The sequence below is a fragment of the Coregonus clupeaformis genome, chromosome 9 (assembly GCF_020615455.1).
Source record: "Coregonus clupeaformis isolate EN_2021a chromosome 9, ASM2061545v1, whole genome shotgun sequence".
In the NCBI taxonomy this organism is placed as follows: Eukaryota; Metazoa; Chordata; class Actinopteri; order Salmoniformes; family Salmonidae; genus Coregonus; species Coregonus clupeaformis.
Window position 1 is genome coordinate 40,107,033 of NC_059200.1, and position 27,584 is coordinate 40,134,616.

A 27,584-nucleotide genomic window follows, 5' to 3' on the forward strand; every position below is an offset into this window, starting at 1 on the left:
CTGAGCTTAAACACATCCGCCTCTCTCTCATTCACTCTATCCTTCTATTAATCTCTCTCTCTCTCTTTCACTTTCTCTTTCCCTTTGTTACTCTTCCCCTATATGTTATATAATGAGAATAAGAGAAATTGGCATGAATATGCCCAACATGACCTATAGGTCTGGCCTATATGCTGTCTTTGCCACTGTGCAGAGATGTGAGTGAGTTGTGAACTGTGTGTGCGTGTCAGTCAGTCTGTCTGTCAGTCTGTCTATCAGTTTGTCAGTCTTTCAGTCTGTCTTTCAGTCTGTCTGTCAGTTTCAGTTTGTACACATACAGTACATGCATCACCAAACAGCTTAATATGTCAATCTGTAATGTATTATGAGTAGTCGTTTTTAACCTAACACAACTGATTTCATCACAGTCTTTATTCATAAACAAGTAGCTGTTAAAATGTTAAAATCTTCCATGTGATAATACATAATTTAGGAGTGTATGGCCTCATTCTGTCTGTAGTGGAGGCATCCACTGTAAAATTCACAGAGAAGTGATTATAGATTTTTAATGGCAGCCTGGAATCTTGGCAGAGCAAAGGCTAGTCCACTGGGAAATTCAGTGGATTTCACTTGACCTGACTGATAGAGAACCAATGAGAAGGTGATTAATGGGAATTTAAATGACTGTCTTTTGCTTGCTCTCACTCAAGCGGAGTAGCTAGGTTCTTATTTTTTGACTGACGGCAAACCACACTATCTGTCTGCAGTCACTCTGTGTGCCAGCTAATCTGCCCTGGTATTTTTATTTAAAAAATTTACCGGAACTATTTGTTGTTTTATTGTGATTTTTAGCAAATGTAAGAATTCATGATTGTGTTATTATTAAAAGAAAGCGTCCAGCGTCCTTGCTATACAGTTGAAGTCTGAAGTTTACATACACCTTAGCCAAATACATTTAAACTCAGTTTTTCACAATTCCTGACATTTAATCCTAGTAAAAATTCCCTGTCTTAGGTCAGTTAGGATCACCACTTTATTTTAAGAATGTGAAATGTCAGAATAATAGTACAGATAATTATTTATTTCAGTTTTTATTTCTTTCATCACATTTCCAGTGGGTCAGAAGTTTACATACACTCAATTAGTATTTGGTAGCATTGCCTTTAAATTGTTTAACTTGGGTCAAACGTTTCGGGTAGCCTTCCACAGGCTTCCCACAATAAGTTGAGTGAATTTTGGCCCATTCCTCCTGACAGAGCTGGTGTAACTGAGTCAGGTTTGTAGGCCTCCTTGCTCGCACATGCTTTTTCAGTTCTGCCCACAAATGTTCTATAGGATTGAGGTCAGGGCTTTGTGATGGCCACTCCAATACCTTGACTTTGTTGTCCTTAAGCCATTTTGCCGCAACTTTGGAAGTATGCTTGGGGTCATTGTCCGTTTGGAAGACCCATTTGCGACCAAGCTTTAACTTCCTGATTGATGTCTTGAGATGTTGCTTCAATATATCCACATCATTTTCCTTCCTCATGATGCCATCTATTTTGTGAAGTGCACCAGTCCCTCCTGCAGCAAAGCACCCCCACAGCATGATGCTGCCACCTCCGTGCTTCACGGTTGGGATGGTGTTCTTCGGTTTGCAAGCGACCCCCTTTTTCCTCCAAACATAACGATGGTCATTATGGCCAAACAGTTCTATTTTTGTTTCATCAGATCAGAGGACATTTCTCCAAAAAGTATGATCTATGTCCCCATGTGCAGTTGCAAACCGTAGTCTGGCTTTTTTATGGCGGTTTTGGAGCAGTGGCTTCTTCCTTGCTGAGCGGCCTTTCAGGTTATGTCGATATAGGACTCGTTTTACTGTGGATATAGATACTTTTGTACCTGTTTCCTCCAGCATCTTCACAAGGTCCTTTACTGTTGTTCTGGGATTGATTTTCACTTTTCGCACCAAAGTATGTTCATCTCTAGGAGACAGAACACGTCTCCTTCCTGAGCGGTATGACGGCTGCGTGGTCCCATGGTGTTTATACTTGCGTACTATTGTTTGTACAGATGAACGTGGTACCTTCAGGCGTTTGGAAATTGCTCCCAAGGATGAACCAGACTTGTGGAGGTCTACAATAGCTTTTCTGAGGTCTTGGCTGATTTCTTTTGATTTTCCCATGATATCAAGCAAAGAGGCACTGAGTTTGAAGGTAGGCCTTGAAATACATCCACAGGTACACCTCCAATTGACTCAAATGATGACAATTAGCCTATCAGAAGCTTCTAAAGCCATGACATCATTTTCTGGAATTTTCCAAGCTGTTTAAAGTCACAGTCAACTTAGTGTATGTAAACTTCTGACCCACTGGAATTGTGATACAGTGAATTATAAGTGAAATAATCTGTCTGTAAACAATTGTTGGAAAAATTACTTGTGTCATGCACAAAGTAGATGTCCTAACCGACTTGCCAAAACTATAGTTTGTTAACAAGACATTTGTGGAGTGGTTGAAAAACTAGTTTTAATGACTCCAACCTAAGTGTATGTAAACTTCCGACTTCAACTGTATATATATATAGAAATGTGGCATTTTTATTTTTGCAAGCTTAGCAATTTATGATTGTGTTATTGTAAAAAGAAAGCACACCGAGTTCCGAGCTCCTTGCTATATATAGAAGCATAGTTGAGTGCTAATAAAGTAAGTTAGGGCTCCGACTCCTTTCTCTGTGTTCCCGGCCTCAGCAACACTCCTTTTCATCCTGTAGCTCAGTTGGTAGAGCATGGCGCTTGCAATGCCAGGGTTGTGGGTTTGTTTCCCACGGGGGGCCAGTATGAAAATGTATGCACTCACTAACTGTAAGTCGCTCTGGATAAGAGCGTCTGCTAAATGACTAAAATGTAAAAATGTAAACCCACTTTAAGAATGCTAAACCGAGCTGCGCCCCTGAGATTGTCTGAGGCTTGGCAAGCTTGGCAGGCACAGCCAGCCCGTACAAAGAGGTGATAGTCCCTGCAAAGTGCCCATCAATGGAGAAGTGCTTTAAGAGCCCAGAGGGGTTTACGATTTCCATTCCAAATGAGCCGAGACTGTTTGTTTGTGAGTGTGTGTGTGTTTGTAGGTGTGGATGTGAGCCAACGTGTCTGCCAGTGTATCTTGAATGTTTTGTGTGCGTGTGGATGTGTGTGCGCACGTGTGTGTTGTTTATGGGGTTATACAGTAGCCTGCTCTATCTCTTCTTGCCCAGGCTGTGCAGTAGTCTGTGCCCTCTGGGGTTGATGGCAGTCAGTCTAGTGTGTCATCAACACAGCACTCTTTTTGTGTCTGTCCACTGACAGGGCTGCTTTGTGCTGGAACGTTCCATGTGCCCCGGACCATTGTCATCCCTGGTAACAAGAACCCCCTGTGTCTGTGTTGCTGTTTGCTGATTATTTTAAAACAAACAATAAAAGCCTTTCAGACGGCGCCCTGCTCACGCGGGGGATGAATCAGTAAAAGCTCTTCGTATTTGAGAGAGAGAGAGGTCTGGAAAGCCATCCGGGGCCTGTGGACCCACTGGAATGCCATGAGGCGGAAGCCTTCAATGGCCACAGTAACACAGACACAGTGCCAACCAGCCAGCCATTCAGCCATCACAACAAATAAATTGATCTATGAATAGGGTTGAATGATTGACCCCTGATAATGACAATTGCAACACCATATTATCACAGCATCACAAGAGCTTCAATCTGAGTGTGAAATTGTTTCTATTGAATGGTGAGGACATTACAGGCATTAGTCAAAAGTATTACCACTTTACTAGTGGCCTTTTGGGAAAAATTAAAAAATAAAGCAGCAGACTGAATGTGTGTTTTGATCATCTTTTTCAGGCGTCCAATCAGGATCCAAGAAGTCTGGTATCCCTGCCCCCAGGGAGATCCCCCCCACCATGACCAGGGACCGTGTGTCGCTGAGGGACCAGCTGAGGACCTCCACGACCAAGAAGATGGTCCCCAGCGCCAGCACCTCCAGCCTGGCCACCCTGGCAGCCAAGCACCAGCGTGGCTCCACCACCACAAAGCCCAGGTTGGACGCCGAGGGCTCGGAGAGAGGCTTCCTGGAGTGCCAGGTGAAGGAGCTGCTGGCCGAGGCCAAGGCCAAGGAGTTTGAGATCAGTAAGCTGAGGATGGAGCTGCAGCGCTGCCGGGGGAAAGCCTCGTCGTCTTCGTCCCCCTCGCCTCACAACACCCCCTCCACCCCACCTGAGGGTGCCCCCGAGCAGGGCCAAGGTCTATCCCAGCAGGCCACAGACGGCCAGGCCCTGGTGTGGGAGCTGAGGGAAAAGAACGGGAAGTTCCAGAGGGAGCTGGCAGCTCTGAGGGAGGAGAACCAGGTCCTGAAGGAGAAGCTTCTCTCCCTGGAGACTTCGCCTGCCTCTCCTCTGTCCAACAACACTACCACCACCTCCAAGCCCTCCGTCAACGGCCTCCCCTCAGACAACAACACTAGTCCCCCAGCCAAGTCACCCACACCCAGCCCGCTCAAAACCTCAGTCTCCTCCGGCAGTGACATCACCAAGGGCTCCCCCTCGCCGGACTCCTCAGAGTTCGAGAAGATCCCGTCGCAGTCTGACTCAGTGAGCAGCAGTGGTGTAGGGGTGGGGAAGGGTCGCGACCCCTCAGTGGAGAGCCTGACGGAGCAGATCCAGAAGATGGAGGAAAGTCAGCACAGCACGGCAGAGGAGCTCCAGGCCACACTACAGGAGCTGGCCGACCAACAGCAGGTGGTCCAGGAGCTGACGGCTGAGAATGAGCGCCTGGCCGAGGAGAAGGGCCTCCTACAGACGTCGCTGCAGCAGCAGAGGGAGAGGGTGGAGTTGCTGGCCCAGAAGAACAAGGCCCTGGCCGGGAGGCTGCAGGAGGTGGCCCAGGCCCAGAGCGGGGACGAGTCCCGGGCGGCCGAGCTGGAGCAGCGCTACACTGACCTGGTGGAGAGCTCTCGCTTTGAGAGGGAGAAACTGGTGGACATCCAGCAGCAGCTGACGGGGAGCCTGAGGGCCCTGGAAGAGGAGCACCAGGAAACCCAGGGGCAGGTGAGGTCCCTCAGGGAGGAGAGGGACGACCTCCAGGGCCGGCTGGAGAGGGAGGTGGAGGCCGGGGGTGAGATGACGCAGGCGGCTGAGGAACACAGGGCTGCAGCAGACTCCCTGAGGGTGGAGAACGGACGGCTCAAAGCCCAGGTGGACCTAGAGAGACAGAAGGTCGGGGAGCTGAAGGCCATGCAGAGTGCTGGGGACAGCACAGAGCTGCAGAGGCTGCTGAAGGCGGCCCATTCTGAGAGAGACAGACTGGAGGTGGAGGTAACAGAGCTACGGCAGGAGCTGCTACAGGCCCAGACTGACACTGAACATGCCCAGGGACTGCTCTCCAAGGTGGGTGGGACACCAAGCCATATAGAATAGAATAGAGTATACACTTTTTTGCTCACCAAGGTGGGTGGAATACCAAGCTGCATCTCATCCTCTGGCAGTCAGGGTGAGGAGGGGGTGCGAGGCGGGGTGCTGTGGGGTTATTTAAGATACTCTTTGGGTAGGGTTTCAGATGTTTTTGGAAGATGGGCAGGGACTCTGCTGTCCTAGCTTCAGGGGGAAGCTGGTTCCACCAATGGGGTGCCAGGACAGAAAAGAGCTTTGACTGGGCTGAGCGGGAGCTGCCCTCTTGTAGGGGGGGGGAGGGCCAAGAGACCAGAGGATGCAGAACGGAGTGCTCAGGTTGGGGAGTAGGGTTTGAGCATAGACTGAAGGTAAGGAGGGGCAGTTACTCTTGCTGCTCCGTAGGCAAGTACAATGGTCTTGTAGTGGATGCAAGCTTCCTACACAATACCTCATCTGCCATGATGGTTTGAATTAGGATAAATATTGTATTGCTAATGAAGACAGGCTTTGTGGCTATAGTTCAGCACTTTCCTTCACCACTCTCCAGCATATGAACTCATGTTCTATGAAATTGTTTTCATCTGCTTGTAGGATCAGAGAGCTTGAGTGAGCAGTGGTTTTCCCCGACAACACCACACGTCAGCAGCCTGGGCTGTGTGGGTTTAGGGTAAATCTGTGGCTGTTGATGTGAACACGGGGTGTGTCCTAGTCAGCTGCCTCTGACTGATGTCATAACTAATGGACTCTATGCCGAGTAGTGCCCACGCTGGGGTGGTCCAGTCATGACAGACCTGGGTTCAAATGGTATTTGTTTTCTTTCAAATACTTTTGCCCCGTTTCATTGAGCCTGCCTGTTGCAATGGAACCAAAGGAATAGTACAAAATGTCGAAACGCTGCCCATCTGGCACACGTTGAATCAAACATTAAAATATTTGAAAGAAAATAAATCCTATCTGAACCCAGGCAGGTCAGGTCGAGTGACATATGACTCAGGCTACTGGCTCCTGCCACATGGGTGTGAGGGCGAGGCTGGTAAGTATTGACTTCAGTCACTAACGTCATGCTCTACATACTGTAAGAAGACGTGCTGTGGAGAATGCATTGTGTCATCATTATCCTTTTTTAATACAATACATCTGTCACGCCCTGGCTCTGGGGACTCTGTTATGTTGAGCCAGGGTGTGTAGAGTCTATGTTTTGGCCCGTTTCTTCAAATGACGATCGTGACAGAAGATACCACCTTGACTGGGTCAAGCAGCGTGAAGAGGAGAGAGGTTGGACTTGGGAGCAGAGGATGGAGAGTCTGGCGAGAGCCATGGAGGGCATATCCACGGGGGAGAGGCACCCCCAAGACATTTTTAGGGGGGGGGGGCACATGGCATGGGCGACGGGGCTGCTGGAGGCAGATAAAGGGCGAGTTTGTGGACGAGGAGAGAAGGCCACCGGGTTACGGGAGCCATTGGTGATTAGAGGAAGGGAAAGTGTAGAGGCACGGCGAGAGGTACTGAAGTGTGTTGCCAGTCCGGTCCGGCCCGTTCCTGATCCCCGTATAAGGCCAGTGGTGTGTGTTCCCAGTGCGGTCCGGCCTGTTCCTGTCCCTCGCACCAAGCCTGTGATGCGCGTCGCCAGCCCGGCCCGGCCGGTTCCTGCCCCTCGCACCAAGCCAATGGTGCGCGTCGTCAGCCCGGTCCGGCCTGTTCCTCTCCCTCGCACCAAGCCAATGGTGCGCGTCGCCAGCCCGGTCCGGCCTGTTCCTGCCCCTCGCACCAAGCCAATGGTGCGCGTCGCCAGCCCGGCCCGGCCTGTTCCTGCTCCCCGCACCAAGCCTGTGGTGCGCATCGTCAGTCCGGTCCGGCCCGTTCCTGCTCCCCGCACCAAGTCTATGGTGCGCGTCGTCAGCCGGCCCGGCCCGTTCCTGCTCCCGCACCAAGCCAATGGTACGCGTTGCCAGCCTGGTCCGGCCCATTCCTGCTCCCCGCACCAAGCCAATGGTGCGCGTCGTCAGTCCGGTCCGGCCTGTTCCTGCTCCCCGCACCAAGCCTGTGGTGCGCGTCGCCAGCCCGGTCCGGCCCGTTCCTGCTTCCCGCACCAAGTCTATGGTGCGGCGTCGTCAACCGGTCCGGCCGTCCCTGCTCCCTGCACCAAGCCTGTGGTGCGCGTCGTCAGTCCGGCACAGCCGTGCCCGTTTCACCGGTGCCTGGTCAGGTACCGGTCAGCTGCTCCACACCGGAGCCTAAGCAATCCGCTCCACCGATGTCCAGTCCAGCTCCAGCCAGCGGGACCAGACCAGGGGCGCTACGGGGGGGTTGTTAGAGGGTGGTGGTCAAGCCCGGAGCCGGATCCGCCTCCGAGGAGGAATGCCCACCCGGCCCTCCCCTGTTCGGTTTATGTTTGGCGCGGTCGCAGTCCGCGCCTTTGGGGGGGGGGGTACTGTCACGCCCTGGCTCTGGGGACTCTGTTATGTTGAGCCAGGGTGTGTAGAGTCTATGTTTTGTGGTTCTATGTTCAGGATCTAGTTGATGTGTTTCTATGTTGGCCGGGGTGGTTCTCAATCAGAGGCAACGTGAATCAGCTGTTGCTTGTTGTCTCTGATTGGGTACCATACTTAGGTAGTCGTTTGGCATTTGTGTGGTGTGGTATCTTGTTCCGTGTATGGTTTGTGTATGTACCCAAGGACTTCACGTATCGTTTTGTTGTTTTGTTCGTGTGGTGAATTAAAATAAAAGATGTTCGCATTCCACACTGCGCATTGGCCCGTTTCTTCAAATGACGATCGTGACAACATCAAGCCGGGGGGCTTTCACAGTATGTGTCCCAGTAACCCAGCATGTATTGTAGCTTATGACGGAGCTGTACAGATGTAGGATCTTAATTTCAAATCAAATCAAATTTAATTTGTCACATGGTTCGTAAACAACAGGTGTAGACTAACAGTGAAATGCTTACTTAGGGCCCTTCCCAACAATGCAGAGAGAAAGAAAATAGAAAAATTATCGAAAAGTAAAACAATAACTTGGCAATATACAAGCGGTACCAGTTCCATGACGATATGCAGGGGTACGAGGACATCAAGGTAGATATGTAAATATACAGTGGATTCGGAAAGTATTCAGACCCCTTGACTTTTTCCACATTTTGTTACGTTACGGCCTTATTCTAAAATTGATTTAAATGTTTTTTTTCCTCATCAATCTACACACAATACCCATAATGACAAAGCAAAAACAGGTTTTTAGAAATGTTTGCAAATGTATTAAAAATTGAAATATCACATTTACATTAGACCATTTACTCAGTACTTTGTTGAAGCACCTTTGGCAGTGATTACAGCCTCAAGTCTTCTTTGGTATGACGCTACAAGCTTGGCACAGCTGTATTTGGGGAGTTTCTCCCATTCTTCTCTGCAGATCCTCTCAAGCTCTGTCAAGTTGGATGGGGAGCGTCGCTGCACAACTATTTTCAGGTCTCTCCAGAGATGTTTGATCGGGTTCAAGTCCAGGCTCTGGCTGGGCCACTCAAGGACATTCATAGACTTGTCCCGAAGCCACTCCTGTGTTGTCTTGGCTGTGTGCGTAGGGTCGTTGTCCTGTTGGAAGGTGAACCTTTGCCCCAGTCTGAGGTCCTGAGCGCTCTGGAGCAGGTTTTCATCAAGGATCTCTCTGTACTTTGCTCCGTTCATCTTTACCTCGATCCTGACTAGTCTCCCAGTCCCTGCCACTGAAAAACATCCCCACAGCATGATGCTGCCACCACCATGCTTCACCGTAGGAATGGTGCCAGGTTTCCTCCAGACGTGACGCTTGGCATTCAGGCCAAAGAGTTCAATCTTGGTTTCAAAAGACCAGAGAATCTTGTTTCTCATGGTCTGAGAGTCCTTTAGATACCTTTTGGCAAACTCCAAGCAGGCTGTCATGTGCCTTTTACTGAGGAGTGGCTTCTGTTTGGCCACTCTACCATAAAGGCCTGATTGGTGGAGTGCTGCAGAGATGGTTGTCTTCTGGAAGGTTCTCCCATCTCCACAGAGGAACTCTGGAGCTCTGCCAGAGTGACCATCGGGTTCTTGGTCACCTCCCTGACAAAGCCCCTCTCCCCCGATTGCTCAGTTTGGCAGGGCTGCAAGCTCTAAGAAGAGTCTTGGTGGTTCCAAACTTCTTCCATTTAAGAATGATGGAGGCCACTGTGTTCTTGGGGACCTTCAATGGTGCAGAAATGTTTTGGCACCCTTCCCCAGATCTGTGCCTCGACACAATCCTGTCTCGGACACAATCCTGTCTTGTTTTTTGCTCTGACATGCACTGTTAACTCTGGGTTCTTATATAGACAGGTGTGTGCCTTTCCAAATCATGTCCAATGATTTGAATTTACCACAGGTGGACTCCAATCAAGTTGTAGAAACATCTCAAGTATGATCAATGGAAACAGGATGCACCTGAGTCTCATAGCAAAGTTTCTGAATACTTATGTAAATAAGGTATTTTTGTTTTTTATTTGTAATACATTTGCAAAAGATTCTAAAAACCTGTTTTCACTTTTTCTTTATGGGGTATTGTTTGTAGATTGATGAGGAAAACAATTAATTTAACACATTTTAGAATAAGGCTGTAACGTAACAAAAAGTGGATAAAGTCGAGGGGTCTGAATACTTTCCGAATGCACTGTAACTAAAAATAAGTGGCAGATAATAAACAGGAGCAGCAGCGTATGTGATGAGTCAAAAAAGTTAGTGCAAAAAGGGTAAATGCAGATAGTCCGGGTAGCTATTTGGTTAACTATTTAACTAACTATTTAGCAGTCTTATGGCTTGGGGGTAAAAGCTGTTCAGGGTCCTGTTGTTTCCAGACTTGGTGCAACTATTTAGCAGTCTTATGGCTTGGGGGTAAAAGCTGTTCAGTGTCCTGTTGGATCCAGACTTGGTGCATCGGTACTGCTTGCCGTATGGTAGCAGAGAAAACAGTCTATGACTTGGGTGGCTGGAGTCTTTTACAATTTTTAGGGCCTTCCTCTGACACCACCTGGTATAGAGGTCCTGAATGGCAGGAAGCTCGGCCCCAGTGATGTACTGGGCTGTACGCACTACCCTCTGTAGCGCCTTGCATTCGGATGCCAAGCAGTTGCCATACCAACGCGGTGATGCAGCCAGTCAAGATGCTCTCAATGGTGCAGCTGTAGAACTTTCCGAGGATCTGAGGGCCCATGCCAAATCTTTAAAATCTCCTGAGGGGGAAGAGGTGTTGTCGTGCCCTCTTCACAACTGTCTTGGTGTGTTTGAACCATGATAGTTTGTTGGTGATGTGGACACCAAGGACCTTGAAACTCCCGACCCTCTCCACTTCAGCCCCGTCGATGTTAATGGGGGCCTGTTCGGCCCTCCTTTTCCTATAGTCCACGATCAGCTCCTTTGTCTTGATCACATTGAGGGAGAGGTTGTTGTCCTGGCACCACACTGCCAGGTCTCTGACCTCCTCCCTATAGGCTGTCTCATCGTTGTCTGTGATCAGGCCTACCACTGTTGTGTCGTCAGCAAACTTGATTATGGTGTTGGAGTGCTTAGCCACGCAGTCGTGGGTGAACAGGGAGTACAGGAGGGGACTAAGCACGTACCCCTGAGTGTTGAGGATCAGCGTGGCAGGTGTGTTGTTGCCTACCCTTACCACCTGGAGGCGGCCCATCAGGAAGTCCAGGATCCAGTTGCAGAGGGAGCTTTTTAGTCCCAGGGTCCTTAGCTTAGTGATGAGCTTTGTTGGCACTATGGTGTTGAATGCTGAGCTGTAGTCAATGAACAGCATTCTCAGATAGGTGTTCCTTTTGTCCAGGTGGGAAAGGGCAGTGTGGAGTGCGATTGAGATTGCGTCATCTGTGGATATGTTGGGGCAGTATTCGAATCGGAGTGGATCTAGGGTTTCCGGCATGATGGTGTTGATGTGAGCCATGACCAGCCTTTCAAAGCACTTCATGGCTACCGACATGAGGGCTACGGGGCGGTAATCATTTAGGCAGGTTACCTTCACTTTCTTGGGCACAGGGACTATGGTGGTCTGTTCGAAACATGTAGGTATTACAAACTCGGTCAGGGAGAGGTTGAAAATGTCAGTGAAGACACTTGCCAGTTGGTCCGCGCATGCTTTGAGTACACATCCTGGTAATCCATCTGGCCCCGCAGCTTTGTGAATGTTGACCTGTTTAAAGGTCTTGCTCACATCGGCTACAGAGAGCGTGATCACACAGTCGTCCGGAGCAGCTGGTGCTCTCATGCATGCTTAAGTGTTGCTTGCCTCGAAGCGAGCATAAAAGGCATTTAGCTCGCCTGGTAGGCTCGCGTCACTGGGCAGCTCGCGGCTGGGTTTCCCTTTGTAGTCCATAATATTTTTCAAGCCCTGCCACATCCGTCGAGCGCCAGAGTCGGTGTAGTAGGATTCAATCATAGTCCTGTATTGACTCTTTGCCTGTTTGATGGTTCGTCTGAGGGCATAGCGGGATTTCTTATAAGCGTCCGGATTAGTGTACCGCTCCTTGAAAGCAGCAGCTCTAGCCTTTAGCTCGGTGCGGATGTTGCCTGTAATCCATGGCTTCTGGTTGGGAAATGTACGTACGGTCACTATGGGGGCGACGTCGTCGATGCACTTATTAATGAAGCCGGTGACTTAGGTGGTATACTCCTCAATGCCATTGGATGAATCCCGGAACATATTCCATTCTGTGCTAGCAAAACAGTCCTGTAGCGTAGCAGCAGCGTCATCTGACCACTTCCGTATTGAGCAAGTCACTGGTATTTCCTGCTTTAGTTTGAGCTTGTAAGCAGGAATCAGGAGGATAGAATTATGGTCAGATTTGCCAAATGTAGAGCGACTGTTTTGGTGTGTGTGGACCATGATAGATCCTTGGTGATGTGGACACCAAGGAACTTGAAGCTCTCGACCCGCTCCAGTACAGCCCCGTCGATATGAATGGGGGTGTGCTCGGCCCTCTTTTTCCTGTAGTCCACGATCAGCTCCTTTGTCTTGCTGACGTTGAGGGAGAGGTTGTTGTCCTGGCACCACACTGCCAGGTCTCTGACCTCCTCCCTATAGGCTGTCTCAACGTCTGTGATCAGACCTACCACCCTCGTGTCGTCGGCAAACTTAATGATGGTGTTGGAGTTGTGCGCTGCCACGCAGTCGTGGGTAAACAGGGAGTGCAGGAGGGGACTAAGCATGCACTCCTGAGGGGCTCCCGTGGTGAGGGTCAGTGTGGCAGATGTGTTGTTGCCTACCCTCACCACCTAGGGTCTGCCCGTCAGGAAGTCCAGGATTCAGTTGCAAAGCGAGGTGTTCATTCCCAGGGTCCTTAGCTTAGTGATGAGCTTGGAGGGCACTATGGTGTTGAACACTGAGCTGTAGTCAATGAACATCAATCTCACATACAGTAGGTGTTCCTCCTGTCCAGGTGGGAAAGGGCAGTGTGGATTGTGTCATCTGTGGATCTGTTGGGGCGGTATGCGAATTGGAATGGGTCTAGGGTATCTGGGATGATGGGGTTGATGTGAGCCATGACCAGCCTTTCAAAGCATTTTCAAACAGATGTCAGTGCTCTGGGCCGATAGTAATTTAGACAGGTTACCTTGGCGTTCTTGGGCACAGGGACTATGGTGGTCTGCTTGAAACCTGTAGGTATTACAGACTGGGTCAGGGTATGTGTGTGTGCATCTATCAGTTACACATACATGTCAGTACATACACGCAACAAGTAGGTCACATGGGGGAGAGGCGTTGTGCCTTGAGGTGGTATGATATATCAATACACCCAGTCACTACAAAGATACAGGTGTCCTTCCTAACTCAGTTGCTGGAGAGAAAGGAAACCGCTCAGGGATTTCACCATGAGGCCAATGGGGATTTAAAAACAGTTACAGAGTTTAATGGCTGTGATTGGAGAAAACTAAGGATGGATCAACAACATTGTAGTTACTCCACAATACTAACATAAATTACAGAGTGAAAAGAAGGAAGCCTGTACAGAATACTAATATTCAAAAACATACATCCTGTTTTCAATAATACTGCAAAAAATGCTGCAAAGAAATTAACTTTTTGTCCTGAATAAAAAGTATTATGTTTGGGGCAAATCCAACACAACACATCACTGAGTACCAGTCTTCATATTTTCAAGCATGGTGGTGGTGGCATCATGTTATGGGTATGCTTGTCATCGGCAAGGACTAGGGATTTTTTTGGGATAAAAATAAACGAAATAGAGCTAAGCACAGGCAACATCCTAGAGGAAAACTTAGTCTGCTTTCCAACAGACACTGGAAGACAAATTCACCTTTCAGCAGGACAATTACCTAAAACACAAGGCCAAATATACACTGGAGTTGCTTACCAAGACGACCTTGAATGTTCCTGAGTGGCCTAGTTACAGTTTTGACTTAAATCAGCTTGAAAATGTATGGATATACTTGAAAATGGCTATCTAGCAATGATCAACAACCAACTTGACAGAGCTTGAAGAATTTAAAAAAGGATAATGTGCAAATATTGTACAATCCAGGTGTGCAAAGCTCTTAGAGACTTACCCAGAAAGATTCACAGCTGTAATCGCTGCCAAAGCTGATTCTAACATGTATTGACTCAGGGTGTTGTAATACTTATCTAATCAACATATATTAGTGTTTTATTTTCCATTAATAAAAAATATTGTATTTTGTATAGATCGTTGACAAAAAGCTTGTCCAGTTGGTTCTCTAGTGTTTGTATGTTCGCCAAATGGAACGGAGGGTAGAGGCGGTTTATGTACTCGCCGACGTAGTTTCATCAGGGTGCCCTCACGTCGGCTTCTCTTACGCCGCCTTTTTCTTTTTCGAGTCTCTGGGATTAGGGCCTAGTCCAGAGTGAGCATTATGTGCTGCGCCTCCGACTCGTTGAAGTAGAAATCTTCATCCAAATCGAGGTTAGTGATCGCTGTTCTGGTGTCCAGAAGCTGTTTTCGGTCATAGGAAACGATGGCGGAAACATTATGTACAAAAAACCACACAAAATAGTAGAGTTGGTCAAGAGCCTGTAAAACAGCTGCTTTCCATTGCAGCACCATTCTAGATCATTTGAGCCAGTTTGCTACAGCAGGAAAATAATCCTGCAGCAACAGGAAATGTGAATTATTATGTGGATTATAATCAATGGAAATTTTTTTAGGGGTTGATACATTTTTTCAAGTCTGAAATTTAAAAGTGGAAATTACAAACTTCATAAGCCTTTTTAAGACTCAAATACACTAGAAGTTTCTCCTGCAACAGGGTGATCAAATTAAGATGCTACATCTGTAGTAGGGAATGCATGGGTGATTGAGGTTACTGTCAATAGTGTATCAGGAAGTGTATTACCTGCAGCAGGAGACAAGGGCTCTAGACACTAAACTGTAAATTCGATGATTCATCATCACCTGTTTACCCAGCAGCCAGTTACACTGTAGTGTAGGCTATGCTATCAGAGTGGCTTTGGAGGTGTTCCTGCTAAACTCTTGTGTCAATGAGTCTCTGTGGACACTGGCAGGGCTGACGTCCAACAGCTTTTATAATTTATATTTTATTACGTCAGACTACAATAGAGTATTAGCAGTTACAGTCAGAGCGTCATACAGATCTAAGGCTGTGGTTACAGTAAGGGATGTGTCACTGTCAGTTATGCTAAGTGATAAGCACATATGCCCAGACTTGAGGATGTCTGGTGGTCTAGATGTGTTAAGTAACCCTTTATTATCTAGTGATTAGGTGAAGATTTATGAATTAACTGTTTAATACAATCACAAAACTTCTGAGGACATGGAATGATAAATTAAGTACAATAGGCCTAATTCTGTCGAACATGCTTAGAAATGGTAGACACCTCTGCATTCACACCTGCTTTATGTAAAGGCCTTTTGTATTCTCCTTTATTCTTTAATATAGAGGTAACAGGTACATGAACGGATATTGAAAAAGTGGGTACACTGTCACTACAGACACAGCGCCATCTCATGGTGGCAGCCAACAGGGCACCAGAAAGAGGCCCGTTGATGGATGTTTGGTCTAAACATCAGGTCATGTCTTACATGGCTCTATGTGTGATAACCAATCAGGTCATCTCTTACTATGTCTCGTCATGTGACTAACCAATCAGATCATCTCTTACTATGTCCCAGGCGGAGGCTGAGTGCCAGCAGATGGCAGAACGAGCCGTAAGGCGGGAGGAAGAGCTGAGTGGCCGGGTCAGTGCCATGGAGGAGGGGGGGCAGCAGGCCGACGGCCAGATCAAGGACCTGAAGGAGACCATCTTTGAGCTGGAGGACCAGGTGGAGCAGCAGAGAGCCGTCCACCTCCACACCAACCAGACCATCCTGGACCTAGAGCGTACGTTCCCTAGTTAGTGTATATATCACTAGTCTACTACTACTCTACTACTCTACCACCTCCATCCTGGATCTTGAGAGTACAACTGTCATCAACTGTCATCAACCTAACCTCAGGGGTTTTTACTTGTTACAGGAGCACAGCACTCCTAAACATATAGGGCCTGTTTCCCGGACCCAGATTAAGCCAACACCTGGACTAAATAGCATGTGCTCAAAAGTATTTTTTAGTCCTGGAATGGGCTTATTCAGAGTATATCACCGGTGTGATTCTGTTTGAGTGGAGCAGGCAGGTCTCTCAGCTGGGGCTGACAGATTGGAGCAGCTGTCTGAGGTACCAGATCTACTGCTGAGCTCCACTACACTGACAGATACAGATATCTGAGTGTTGGCCTGGCAGGGCTTTCCACTGATTCACTGTGACCTTACAGGCTGGCTGGCTGGCTGGTTACGTATATTAGAGGCTCTCTCCCACTGAGCCCTTAATGCTGAGATAACATGCAGATTGTCTCCCTACCAGGAGCCTCAGCACAGCAGACAGACAGACAGACACAGGCAGTTCTATCCCTGTTTTATTACGACCACATCTGTCTCTGTCCTACAGACCTGTTTGTGCAGCGGTATGTATTGTTATAACTAAATATGTGCAGCGGTATGTATTGTTATAACTAAATATGTGCAGCGGTATGTATTGTTATAACTAAATATGTGCAGCGGTATGTATTGTTATAACTAAATATGTGCACCGGTATGCATTGTTTGAGTTATTTTATTTGGTTAGTGGTGAGACTAGCGACATATTGAGTAAGTATGAGTTATGGATATAGCAATGCAGATTTAACTGATAGCAGGCTCATAATAACCATAATAACCATATAATGAGAAACACGATTAGAATGGATATATGCACTGAGTGTACAAAACATTAGGAACACCTTCCTAATATTAAGTTTCACCCCATTTTGCCCTCAGAACAGCCTCAATCCATCAGGGCATGGACTCTACAAGGTGTCAAAAGCATTCCACAGGGATACTGGCCCATGTTGACTCCAATGCTTCCCACAGTTGGGTGGTGGACCATTCTTGATACACACGGGAACTGTTGAGCGTGAAAAACCCAGCAGCGTTACAGTTCTTGACACACTCAAACCGGTTTGCCTGGCACCTACTACCATACCACGTTCAAAGGCACTTCAATCTTTTGTCTTGTCCATTCACCCTCTGAATTGCACACACACACAATCCATGTCTCAATTGTCTCCAGGCTTAAAATTCCTTAATTAACCTGTCTCCTCCCCTTCATCTACACTGATTGAAGTGGATTTAACAGGTGACGTCAATAAGGGGTCATAGCTTTCACCTGGATTCACTTGGTCAGTCTGTCATGGAAAGAGCAGGTGTTCTTAATGTTTTGTACACTCAGTGTAGTAGCCCTGTAGTACCACTTGTATAAGAGGCAGTGTTAGATGTTCTGTATACATTTATCAGACTAAGAAATGGCTGCAGCTCCTCCAGTTATGATATGCGCCTCTCGCGGATGTATTCTGTGGTTGATGTTCTCAAAGTAATGACATATTTATCTTTCTTTACAGACCAACTCAAGAGGCTGGAGGAGCAGAAGGCTGAAGTGGAGAGGCAGCTGAAGATCTTGAGTAAACAGATGAAGGTAGGAGTGATCTGACTGTTAGTGGTTTTATACTTTCAGGTGCTTTGCTGGTGGTCAAGATGGTCAAGGTTTGTGACTGCTATGATGTAAAGAGAATCATAATGCTCATATATATACTGTGTGTTTGTGTGTTCAGGATGAGACGGAGGAGTGGCGGCGGTTCCAGGCAGACCTCCAGACAGCCGTGGTGGTGGCCAACGACATCAAGGTAGAGGCCCAGCAGGAGATCCGCTCTCTGAGGAGGAGGTTACAGGAGGAGCAGGGGCGCAGCACCAAGCTCTCCTCAGACTTGGAGCAGCAGAAGGGAGTCAGGTACGTACCGTATGGCTGGGAGGGTTTAGTACATACAGCAGGGCTATTCAATTACGGTCCTCGAGGGCTGCAACACTTCTGGTTTTTGTTTCTACGTGATAGTTGCATTTACTTATCTGATGTCCCAGGTCTAAATCCATCCCCGATTAGAAGGGAATAATGAAACCCAGAAGTGTAATTGGCCTTAAGGGGCCAGATTTGAAAAGCCCTGACCTAAAGTATACCTCCCGTACTCCCTTGCGCCTCTATCCAACATCCAACCTCTTATCCCTTTCCCTTTTCCCTCTCGCTCCCTCTCAGCACTGGGCCATATCTACTCTGTCCTGCTGCTACTCTAGGGCTTGCCATATCTCACTGATTGTGTGAGTGTTCAATATAGTAGTCAGTATCATATAGGATGCCGTATGGGAGGCTACAGGGAGCAGAGCTGGAAGGAACATTTTGAATTTCAATACGCCATTAATCTGTTCCCTTTTAAGAGGCTTCCCCAAAAATTCAGATTTGACATCACAGTACCTTATGATGCTCAGCATTTTGGGGTTTGCATTGAAACGAGGTGATGCTAGCTGCCAACTAGGATATGATTCACAATTAAGTCCAATAATAATATCTTAATAACCAAATCCTTGGATTTTCAAGTCTCAAATCCTGGGATTGCCTGCCAATCCTTGCTAATAGAGGATTGGCAGGCAGTCCCCTCCTGCGGTATCTCTGTCTGTCCATCTGGTTCCTGCTGCATTATTCAGACTGCTCTACCAGTCTGTCTACCACTCACCACCACTGACTGTAACACACTGAGCTAGCAGTAGACCCTAGCACTTCACTGAGACAAGCTGTGTTATCTGAGTAGTGTAGCACAAATATAGTGGTCTAAGCTCTACCTAGAAATGCTGCTGCCGAGACCGCATTGACAGCAGCACTAAACTTTTTGAGTCAGTTCTCTTCAAAGTATAAATTGAGACAAACACTTTAGGAGCCATAGCATAATTCCTCTGTTGTGTTTCATGGGGCTACCTGTACACCACGGGTGGGCAACATATGGTCCGCAGGCCGGATCCGGCCCACGAGCGCATTCAATCTGGCCCGGGGGAGGTTTGAGTAAAACAAATATAATTTGGGGTAAAAAAAACACTCCAGGCCACTCTTGAACATCTGAAACTAGATAGAAAGTATGTTGAAATTATAATGGATCTATACGTTTTGAAATTACGGCCCTTTCTTTGGCCTATAAATTGCTTTTGACTAACAAATTGGGCTCGAAAAATATCTGTGTGGCCCTCCACTGAATTTTTTTATCCCGATGTTGCCCTCGAGCTGAAATGATTGCCCACCCCTGCTGTACAACATGGCCTGTTGTGCCAGGGATGTGATTGGTCGGTGTGTTGATGAAAAGCTCAGCCCATTGGTCCTGTGTCTCGTGTGCAGTGACAGTGGCAGTGACAGTATGACGAGAGGCAAATTAGGCCAGTATTGTTAATACTATACATACAGAGCTCATCAGTTAGTTTCTAATATAGCTTGCCTGACATAAAACATGTAAACGTGTAAATTATAACGTAAAGAAGAATGCAGTACTTTACTTTACTTTCCCTGTACGTACCTGCGACGTACCAGACCAGAAGCTTCCCTCCTCCCTGAGATCGTTCGTTCTCTCAAGGATGTCCCTCTTTCAGACATGGCTCCTAATAGAAAGCCCAGGTGAGTCCACTGCACTGCGAGCTCAATGAATGCTGCCTTAATAGAGGGAATGCTACTGCTGATCTAGAGCTTCTGACTTTCCTTCCTGTACTGCTTCCGCTGCTTCTCACTGATTGTCTCTGGTTCGCTGACTAGCAGACTGACAGCTGCACAAACTATATATCTATTAGCAGCCTGTGTCCTTTCATTTGGGTGGGCTGGGGTTTGCTTTGCTCAATTTCCATTGTAAAAAAAAAAAAACCCTGCTACTACACTTTTCTTTTGGTACTTGGCGCCACCTGCTGTTCTGTTGAATCAATCCTTTACCTAGCCTCTTGGTTCCTCTGGAGCAGGGTTTCCCAAATTCAGTCCTGGGGCCCCCCCTGGGTGCACATTTTGGTTTTTGCACTAGCACTACACAGCTGATTCAAATAACCTACTCATCAGCAATCTTTGATTATCTGAATCAGCTGTGTAGTGATAGGGCAAAAACCAAAATGTGCACCCGGGGGGACAGGACCGAGTTTGGAAAACCCTGCTCTGGAGAACTGTCTAGTAGTATGACATGGAATGATTGATTTGTACTCATGCTATCTCTGCTTGATCAAATAAAAATCATTTGGTCTGTATAGCATTGTATACTGATCAGAATAAAGAGCCTTAACTGCAGTGTCTTTAGATAAAGACACCACTCGGGTTGTGCTACATACAGTATAAATGTTCAATGCAAGTACATAGCTTTTTAAGGGGGTATATTTATTTCAATTCATGTTGTCTCTGTGTTTCGGTCTTGTTTTTCAGACTCGGGGCTGGAGCCAGTTTTGATACCAAGACTGCAGTAGAGGGGCGGTAAAAAAGTCCACCCACATAACATCAGGACCCTCTGAAGACAGACTGGCAGTATTATTGTACACAGTTGCTTTGATTGGTATTACCAAACAAACTTTTCCATCATCTGGTATGTCATTCTGATGGGTTTATTAGCAAGGTTGGTTGACCAGTGCAGATGCAATATTTGCCCCAGACAGACTGACAGAGTCACACTGTAGTTTACTGATAAACTTCCAAATTAACGCATATTTGTCCGTGAAATCGTTCAAAAATTCTGTACACATTTTTATCTCTATTGCTTGCAATGTTTTCAGTGGTATTTGTTTTTGTGAAGCTCTCCTCTCTATCGGTCAAGAGATGATATGATATGATAGGAGGAGTTTCTGTTACTGATACCGATTTGCTTTTGTGCCTTTTAGACACTTAAATTGCCTCAGTGGTGAATATTCACTTACTCAATGTGTTGCTAAATATTATGAGAATGAGAAACATTTTTCGTTCAGTTCTCTGAGGGTTGACTGAAGCGAAAACAGTTTGCTTATCCACTGGAAACTGCCAGCTATTACTATGAGTCAGATTCATGTTGTAAGTTAGGTTTCAGTACTACATTATGGGACAAGTACAACTTTGAAAGCCAAACAGACAAGCTTTTCAAGTTATTTTAGTTAAGATCAGAGTTGGTTTTTATTGGTATTTTGGTTGATTACTGTTCTAATACACATTTTGTTGAAGTTTCATATCAGTTCTGCTTCAGTGGTTATTATTATGATCCGTTTCTTCTAACTGACGGTTTGGAATATCTGTTACTTAAAAAAGTGCTTGGATGATATATATATTTTTTAATGGTAATAACTAACAGTCAGTTCACTTTAAGTGTATTCATGGCTACTAAGATTTAGTCATGTACTCTAGTTGGAAGGAAAAAACAAAGTTTTAAATTTTCATTGGGTATTTCATTTGCACCTTGTGTTCATAATGTGAATCTGATCATATGGTGTGATAATTGACCACTAGATGGCAATATTTAACAGACTATCAAGAACATTAAAGTATCAAGAACCTGCACTGGTCAGTGGTCCTAAGTTGTGTGTGTAATAGGCGGGCTACTGTTTAAGTCCAGCTCACCAGCTTGAGTTCTGCCTCCAGACAACAACACTGAACCACAGACAGTATATTATTACATTATCACTGATAATTATCACATGATCACTAATAATGTCCACACAGGAATGCCGCCGTGCATTTAAGCCATAAGGGTAATCAACTGCTGATAACTGCCCAATTCAGTCCTCACTGCCTCAGACTTACAGCCGTGCCTAAAACTCACAATGTCAAAATGTCCTGTACAGTACCTCTTAACCATTATATTTCACTCTGAACTTCAGCAGGCTATATCAACAAAATATATTCTGAATGCTTTATCACTAATTCTGAAGTCATTATAATGCGACCCCATCAGGTCAAATAAAAAGCCTCTAATTTCTGAGCACTGCTACAGGGTAGACGTTGGATCACTGAAGTGATGCTGGCGTTGTGACACCCATTAGAATTGTATTATGACCAACTGCCATCCTGTAAACCTCAGGTTATAATAATAATAATAATTATTATTACCTAGTAACAGGAGACTATTCAGTAGATGCAGTCATACAAAAGCCATAGTACTCGACCAGAGACAGACAGACGTGCTGGTAATGTTTAACTTCGAGTACTGTCGATATTGCCAAAAAAGTTGAAGTCTGAAGTTTACATACACTTAGGTTGGAGTCATTAAAACCCGTTTTTTCAAACACTCCACACATTTCTTGTTAACAAACTATAGTTTTGGAAAGTCGGTTAGGACATCTACTTTGTGCATGACACAAGTAATTTTTCCAACAATTGTTTACAGACAGATTATTTCACTTATAATTCACTGTATTGCAATTCCAGTGGGTCAGAAGTTTACATACACTAAGTTGACTGTGCCTTTAAACAGCATGGAAAATTCCAGAAAATGATGTCATGGCTTTAGAAGCTTCTGATAGGCTAATTGACATCTTTGAGTCAATTGGAGGTGTACCTGTGGATGTATTTCAAGGCCTACCTTCAAACTCGGTGCCTCTTTGCTTGACATCATGGGAAAATCAAAAGAAATCAGCCAAGACCTCAGAAAAGCTATTGTAGACCTCCACAAGTCTGGTTCATCCTTGGGAGCAATTTCCAAACGCCTGAAGGTACCACGTTCATCTGTACAAACAATAGTACGCAAGTATAAACACCATGGGACCACGCAGCCGTCATACCGCTCAGGAAGCAGACGCGTTCTGTCTCCTAGAGATGAACGTACTTTGGTGCGAAAAGTGAAAATCAATCCCAGAACAACAGCAAAGGACCTTGTGAAGATGCTGGAGGAAGCACGGGGGTGGCAGCATCATGCTGTGGGGGTGCTTTGCTGCAGGAGGGACTGGTGCAGAACTGAAAAAGCGTGTGCGAGCAAGGAGGTCTACAAACCTGACTCTGTCAGGAGGAATGGGCCAAAATTCACCCAACTTATTGTGGGAAGCTTGTGAAAGGCTACCCGAAACGTTTGCCCCAAGTTAAACAATTTAAAGGCAATGCTACCAAATACTAATTGAGTGTATGTCAACTTCTGACCCACTGGGATTGTGATGAAAGAAATAAAAGCTGAAATAAATCATTATCTCTACTATAATTCTGACATTTCACATTCTTAAAATAAAGTGGTGATCCTAACTGACCTAAGACAGGGAATTTTTACTAGGATTAAATGTTAGGAATTGTGAAAAACTGAGTTTAAATGTCTTTGGCTAAGGTGTATGTAAACTTACGACTTCAACTGTACATGGTGGTAACTGTGTGATGATTACCTTTTCTCTGTCTGTGATTTAAAGCCATTTGCTCAACAGTTCAACAAGTGAATGTGCAACTGTTTAATTTAACTTTTAGGTTAAATCTTATTGAGACAGATCAAATATACAATGCTGTTTATTTAGAGAAATAGTCAATGTAAAGTGTTTGTCCATCTGTTTAAACTCTTTCCTATTTGTTCTTTGGAAAGTCAATAAATTAAATGACTCTAGTCCCAACTTTGTCTGCGTGTGTTTGTTTGAGTTCACTCTCTTTGGGAGTTCTGCTTCCTCCTCATCAGATTCCTTACTTCAGTTCTATTCTCACCCCTTCCCCATCCATCAATTTGTGACAATACTCTATCACTTACTCACTCACTCACTCAGGCTCTGTCCAATGTCCATAAGATCAGGATGGAGTAAACTTTGTACCTTTTTATCATCTAAAATTAGAACCAGCTATTGACTTTTCCATCATCTGAAACGTGTACTGTACATACTCGTACACAATATGCTTCTGATCAATTGAGCAAATATTGCATGGAACAGTCAATGCAATGGGCAAACATCATTGTCAATCATTACCTTTCTTTAGAACATTGATTGAGTAAATAAATACTAAACCATTGTTCTGATAACACCTACTTAGTAAAATAATGTTCTGATAAAAATCCCTGCTAAGGTATAGCCTCTTACTGTAAAAGCACTTCTATCGGCTATGTGTTGTGCCATAATGTATACTGTGAGCATCTCTTCCCCTTTGTCTTTCTCAGGTCGTTGCGTGGTGACTCTGAGAGTTTCTCAGATGCAGATGGCATTCCTCACTGGTGTGGCATCTCCATGACCCAGACCACCCAGACCCAGACCACCTCCTCGCCTATCAACATCAACGGCAACGCTGCCTCCTCCCCCTCAGAGCCCGGAGCCACCGTCAAATCCCTCATCAAGTCCTTTGACACAGCTGTACATAGTAAGCACAGAGCATCCCTCCTTCTCACTCCTCCACACATGCCCGGCAGACCTGGGTTAAAATATTATTTGTTTTCTTTCAAAGTTATTTGAGTATTTGACTGCACCTCCCTGGGGTGCCAGATGGGGGGTGGGGTGCGGGGAGGTTGTACTTTTTGAACTATTCCATTGGTTCCAATGCGCCAGGTAAGTTCAGTCAAGCACAGGCCTCTTTACAGTATATCATACCTAACTTGTCTGCACAATAGGAGAACAGCTGGCAGCCTGTCTGTCTGTTTGAGATAGATCTAGCATGTCTGTACAGCAGAGGCATGTATGGTCACTATGGTATGCTCTGCTGTCCATGTGACTGTATTGATGGTGTAGCTTACTCTAATAAATCTACTGCTGTACATGTAATTTTTTGTATATATTTTCAGTGTATACAGTATACGCATAGATTGCATTTGGATTACTGATAGTGTTATTTGGGTTGTTCATTTGATTTGTTTTGACATTTCTTGATTTCTTGTTTTAGTTTTGGATTATTTGTGTACTTGTTTGACATTTTACTGCACTGTTAGGAGCTAATAACACAAACATTTAGCTGCACCAGCTATAACATCTGCCAAACTGTGTACGCGACCAATAAACTTGGATTTGATTTGAAAGGAATAGGAGGTGTGATTACTCTATAGACTGGCCACAGAAATTCCTGAGAAAGATGTTGGTTTTGGATCTGTTGTCTCTTGTATCATCGGGGAATGAAAAATGTGGCCTGTAAAATACGCAGGATGTCAGGCCGACTGGCTGCTGAGGGGAAACTTTCCTGGCTTAGCAGCAGTGATAGAGAAGGAACCCTTGCCTCTTACATCATAGCTTAAACAGCCTAACCTTAGAGGTCTAAATGCTTAACAGGGTGAACAGATACAGTGATAGGACTCCATGGAACATCACCGTGGAATACGGTATACAATTAATCACTTTCAGTATCCACTTAAATAGCCACTCGTGGCAAATGTACACTCATATGTTGGGCCTTGCAGATGGACCTGGGCTTGGACACACGGTACAGATGCACTCCTCACCTAGAAGCCCTCTGAGTGGGATCCCTGTCCGCACAGCACCCGCAGCTGCTGTCTCCCCCATCCAGGTATAGTACCTCTTCAATATGGACTACAACAGGGTTCCCCAGTAGGGGGGGGGGGACATAAAATACTGTAAAATCACCAGGAAATCAGCTCAATGTGATTTTAATTTACGAAATTCCCACGCATAAAGAAATAATAAAAACAAAATAAATAATGTTTATTGTCACATACACCGGATAGGTGCAGTGAAATGTGTTGTTTTACAGGGTCAGCTATAGTAGTGCGGCACCCTTGGAGCAAATTAGGGTTAAGTGCATTGCTCAAGGGCACATCGACAGATTTTCACATAGTCGGCTCGGTTATTCGTAACAGCAACCTTTTGGTTACTGGCCCAACGCTCTAACTGCTAGGCTACCTGCTGCCTCTAAATAGAGAAAATACAAATAGAGAAATAAATAGAAAAATAATAATAATAATAATCATGTAAATAGATAAACATATGTGATCGTATCCCAATGTAATCAAAGTTTGAAATTATTCTGTTTTTGTGAAATACTATATCTGTTTGGGATTCTTGCGGTCAATTTGCAGTGTACAAATTATTCCTAACTGTTCCGGTCCCCCGACCATCCGCTCAAGGAAAAATCGGCCCACGAATTGTGGACCCCTGGACTAAAATATCAACCAATCTGTTATATCTGTTTATTACCGACTTAAATGTATAAAGCTTTTGTTAAGCCTTTTAAATACATTATAACCATTACAAATAATGTAAAGTGTTACATGTTTGGTTGTCACTTTTTGTTCATCATCATGTGTAGGACATGAATAGGACATGATATACTAAGTCTTTTTTGTTTTGGTTTCTGTAGAGGCATTCGTCTATCAAACCGCTCTCAAAGACACTGGAGAAAAGGATCAACCATGGAGATTTTTCTCATCCAGGTACATGACACTCTGTAGAGAGAGCAAGTATAAAAGTATCACTGATACTGTATATATGTATCTAACTTTGTAAAACACCAATGAGATCAAAAACGCTTCTTTATCCTTGAAACCAACACATTCTGGCATCTTGCCTTCATCAGCACATTTTACTAACTACAAACAGTCACAAGTCACATCCTTTTGCACATCCTCCTTCCCTCTCTACCTCCCCTTTCCCTGGTTCCTGATTCCTGTGTTTCTCAGATAAGTACGGGGGCTTTGGGGATGAGCTGAAGCCCAGCAGCCTTATGAGGAAGAGTCCTTCCCTGGAGTCGGTCATCAAGTCCCCAGCAACCCTTAGCAGCCGCAGCCACTCCATGAGCTACAACAAGAACAACAGCAAGCTCAGGTGGGCCCTCCACTCTAGAGACACACTCAGATTACTGCAGATTTAGAGAAAGAGACCACACAACTACAGTGATCACAGAAACATACACACATGTATCACTTGTAACATCACACAGCATCACCAGTCCATAAACATACAGTAGATCAGTGGTTCCCAATGTTTCCTGGGGGGTCGCGGGACCTCCCATGATTTGAGGGGTAAACAAATTCTTATTATTTGAATTTTTGTACAAATCGCGATTGTATAAACCGATCAATAACGACGCATAACCCCACAATGCTTTAGGCTAGAAACAAGAGGTAAACTGCCTGAGGAAGATGTGACTGCACATGGGGAGATCTTTTGTTTGTCTCTATGACATTTAAAAGCTGAGCTATGACCTTCTAGTCAAGGAATATCTTTTTTTTTTACTTTGCTTGGGAAGTAATGTTATACAATGTGTGACTGTCGCTATCAATTTATCTATTCACTTTCTGTAAAAGAGCATATGCTTAAATTAACATATTAGAATTAGCTTAAAAACAACATATTTTCCTAGGTTCCCTAAATTAAACAAAATCAAGTGTGACATTCAAATGTGAAAAGGGGGACCCTAGTGAAAAAAAGGTTGGGAACCCCTGCAGTAGATGCGGTGTTATCCGTTGCAGTCATTTTGCTATGGCACTGCGCCATGGCAAAATCATTGCCTCCACGGCAAAAAAATACAGAACATGAAAAATATTTCTGCCGAGGCGCACTTTGAAGATGCAAGAAAACTGTCCACATTTACTTTTCCTCTACAAACAAAATAAGTAATAAATAGAAAAATCAGACACCCCATAGTAGAATAGCTTATCTATTTACATTACATTTATTTACCTAGTCAGCTTGTTGTTGTGTGTTCTATGCAAGATAAATATTCCTCTCGAGGCGCATTCAAGTTACGAGTGCCATAGGGATGGATACATGCATTCTGGGGGTGTATGATGACATTAAGTGGTTTCTGTGAGAAGTACAGGCAGGGGGTGTGTTACCCTGGGTGGTGGGTTACCCCAAGTTAGATGCTAACTAGTTAAAATATCACATTTGATTGGCTATATGCATGGTCCAAAATGTTAAAATAATTTAAACAAATAATTTGACCAATATGTAATTG

The 27,584-nt window shown here is 45.4% G+C and overlaps 1 protein-coding gene across 5 annotated transcripts in view; it reads left to right on the forward strand.

Moving 5' to 3' along the window:
* Nucleotides 1-27,584, forward strand: part of LOC121573552 (cytospin-B) — a 221,185-nt gene that overhangs the window by 131,492 nt on the left and 62,109 nt on the right. For all 5 annotated transcript variants that reach the window (XM_041885626.1, XM_041885628.1, XM_041885627.1 and 2 more), the window contains 8 exons: nucleotides 3,836-5,376; nucleotides 15,533-15,740; nucleotides 17,332-17,405; nucleotides 17,542-17,717; nucleotides 23,848-24,044; nucleotides 25,069-25,175; nucleotides 25,986-26,058; nucleotides 26,305-26,449. In XM_041885626.1, coding sequence (XP_041741560.1) covers nucleotides 3,836-5,376; nucleotides 15,533-15,740; nucleotides 17,332-17,405; nucleotides 17,542-17,717; nucleotides 23,848-24,044; nucleotides 25,069-25,175; nucleotides 25,986-26,058; nucleotides 26,305-26,449 — 2,521 coding nt within the window. The remainder of the gene's footprint in view (nucleotides 1-3,835; nucleotides 5,377-15,532; nucleotides 15,741-17,331; nucleotides 17,406-17,541; nucleotides 17,718-23,847; nucleotides 24,045-25,068; nucleotides 25,176-25,985; nucleotides 26,059-26,304; nucleotides 26,450-27,584) is intronic.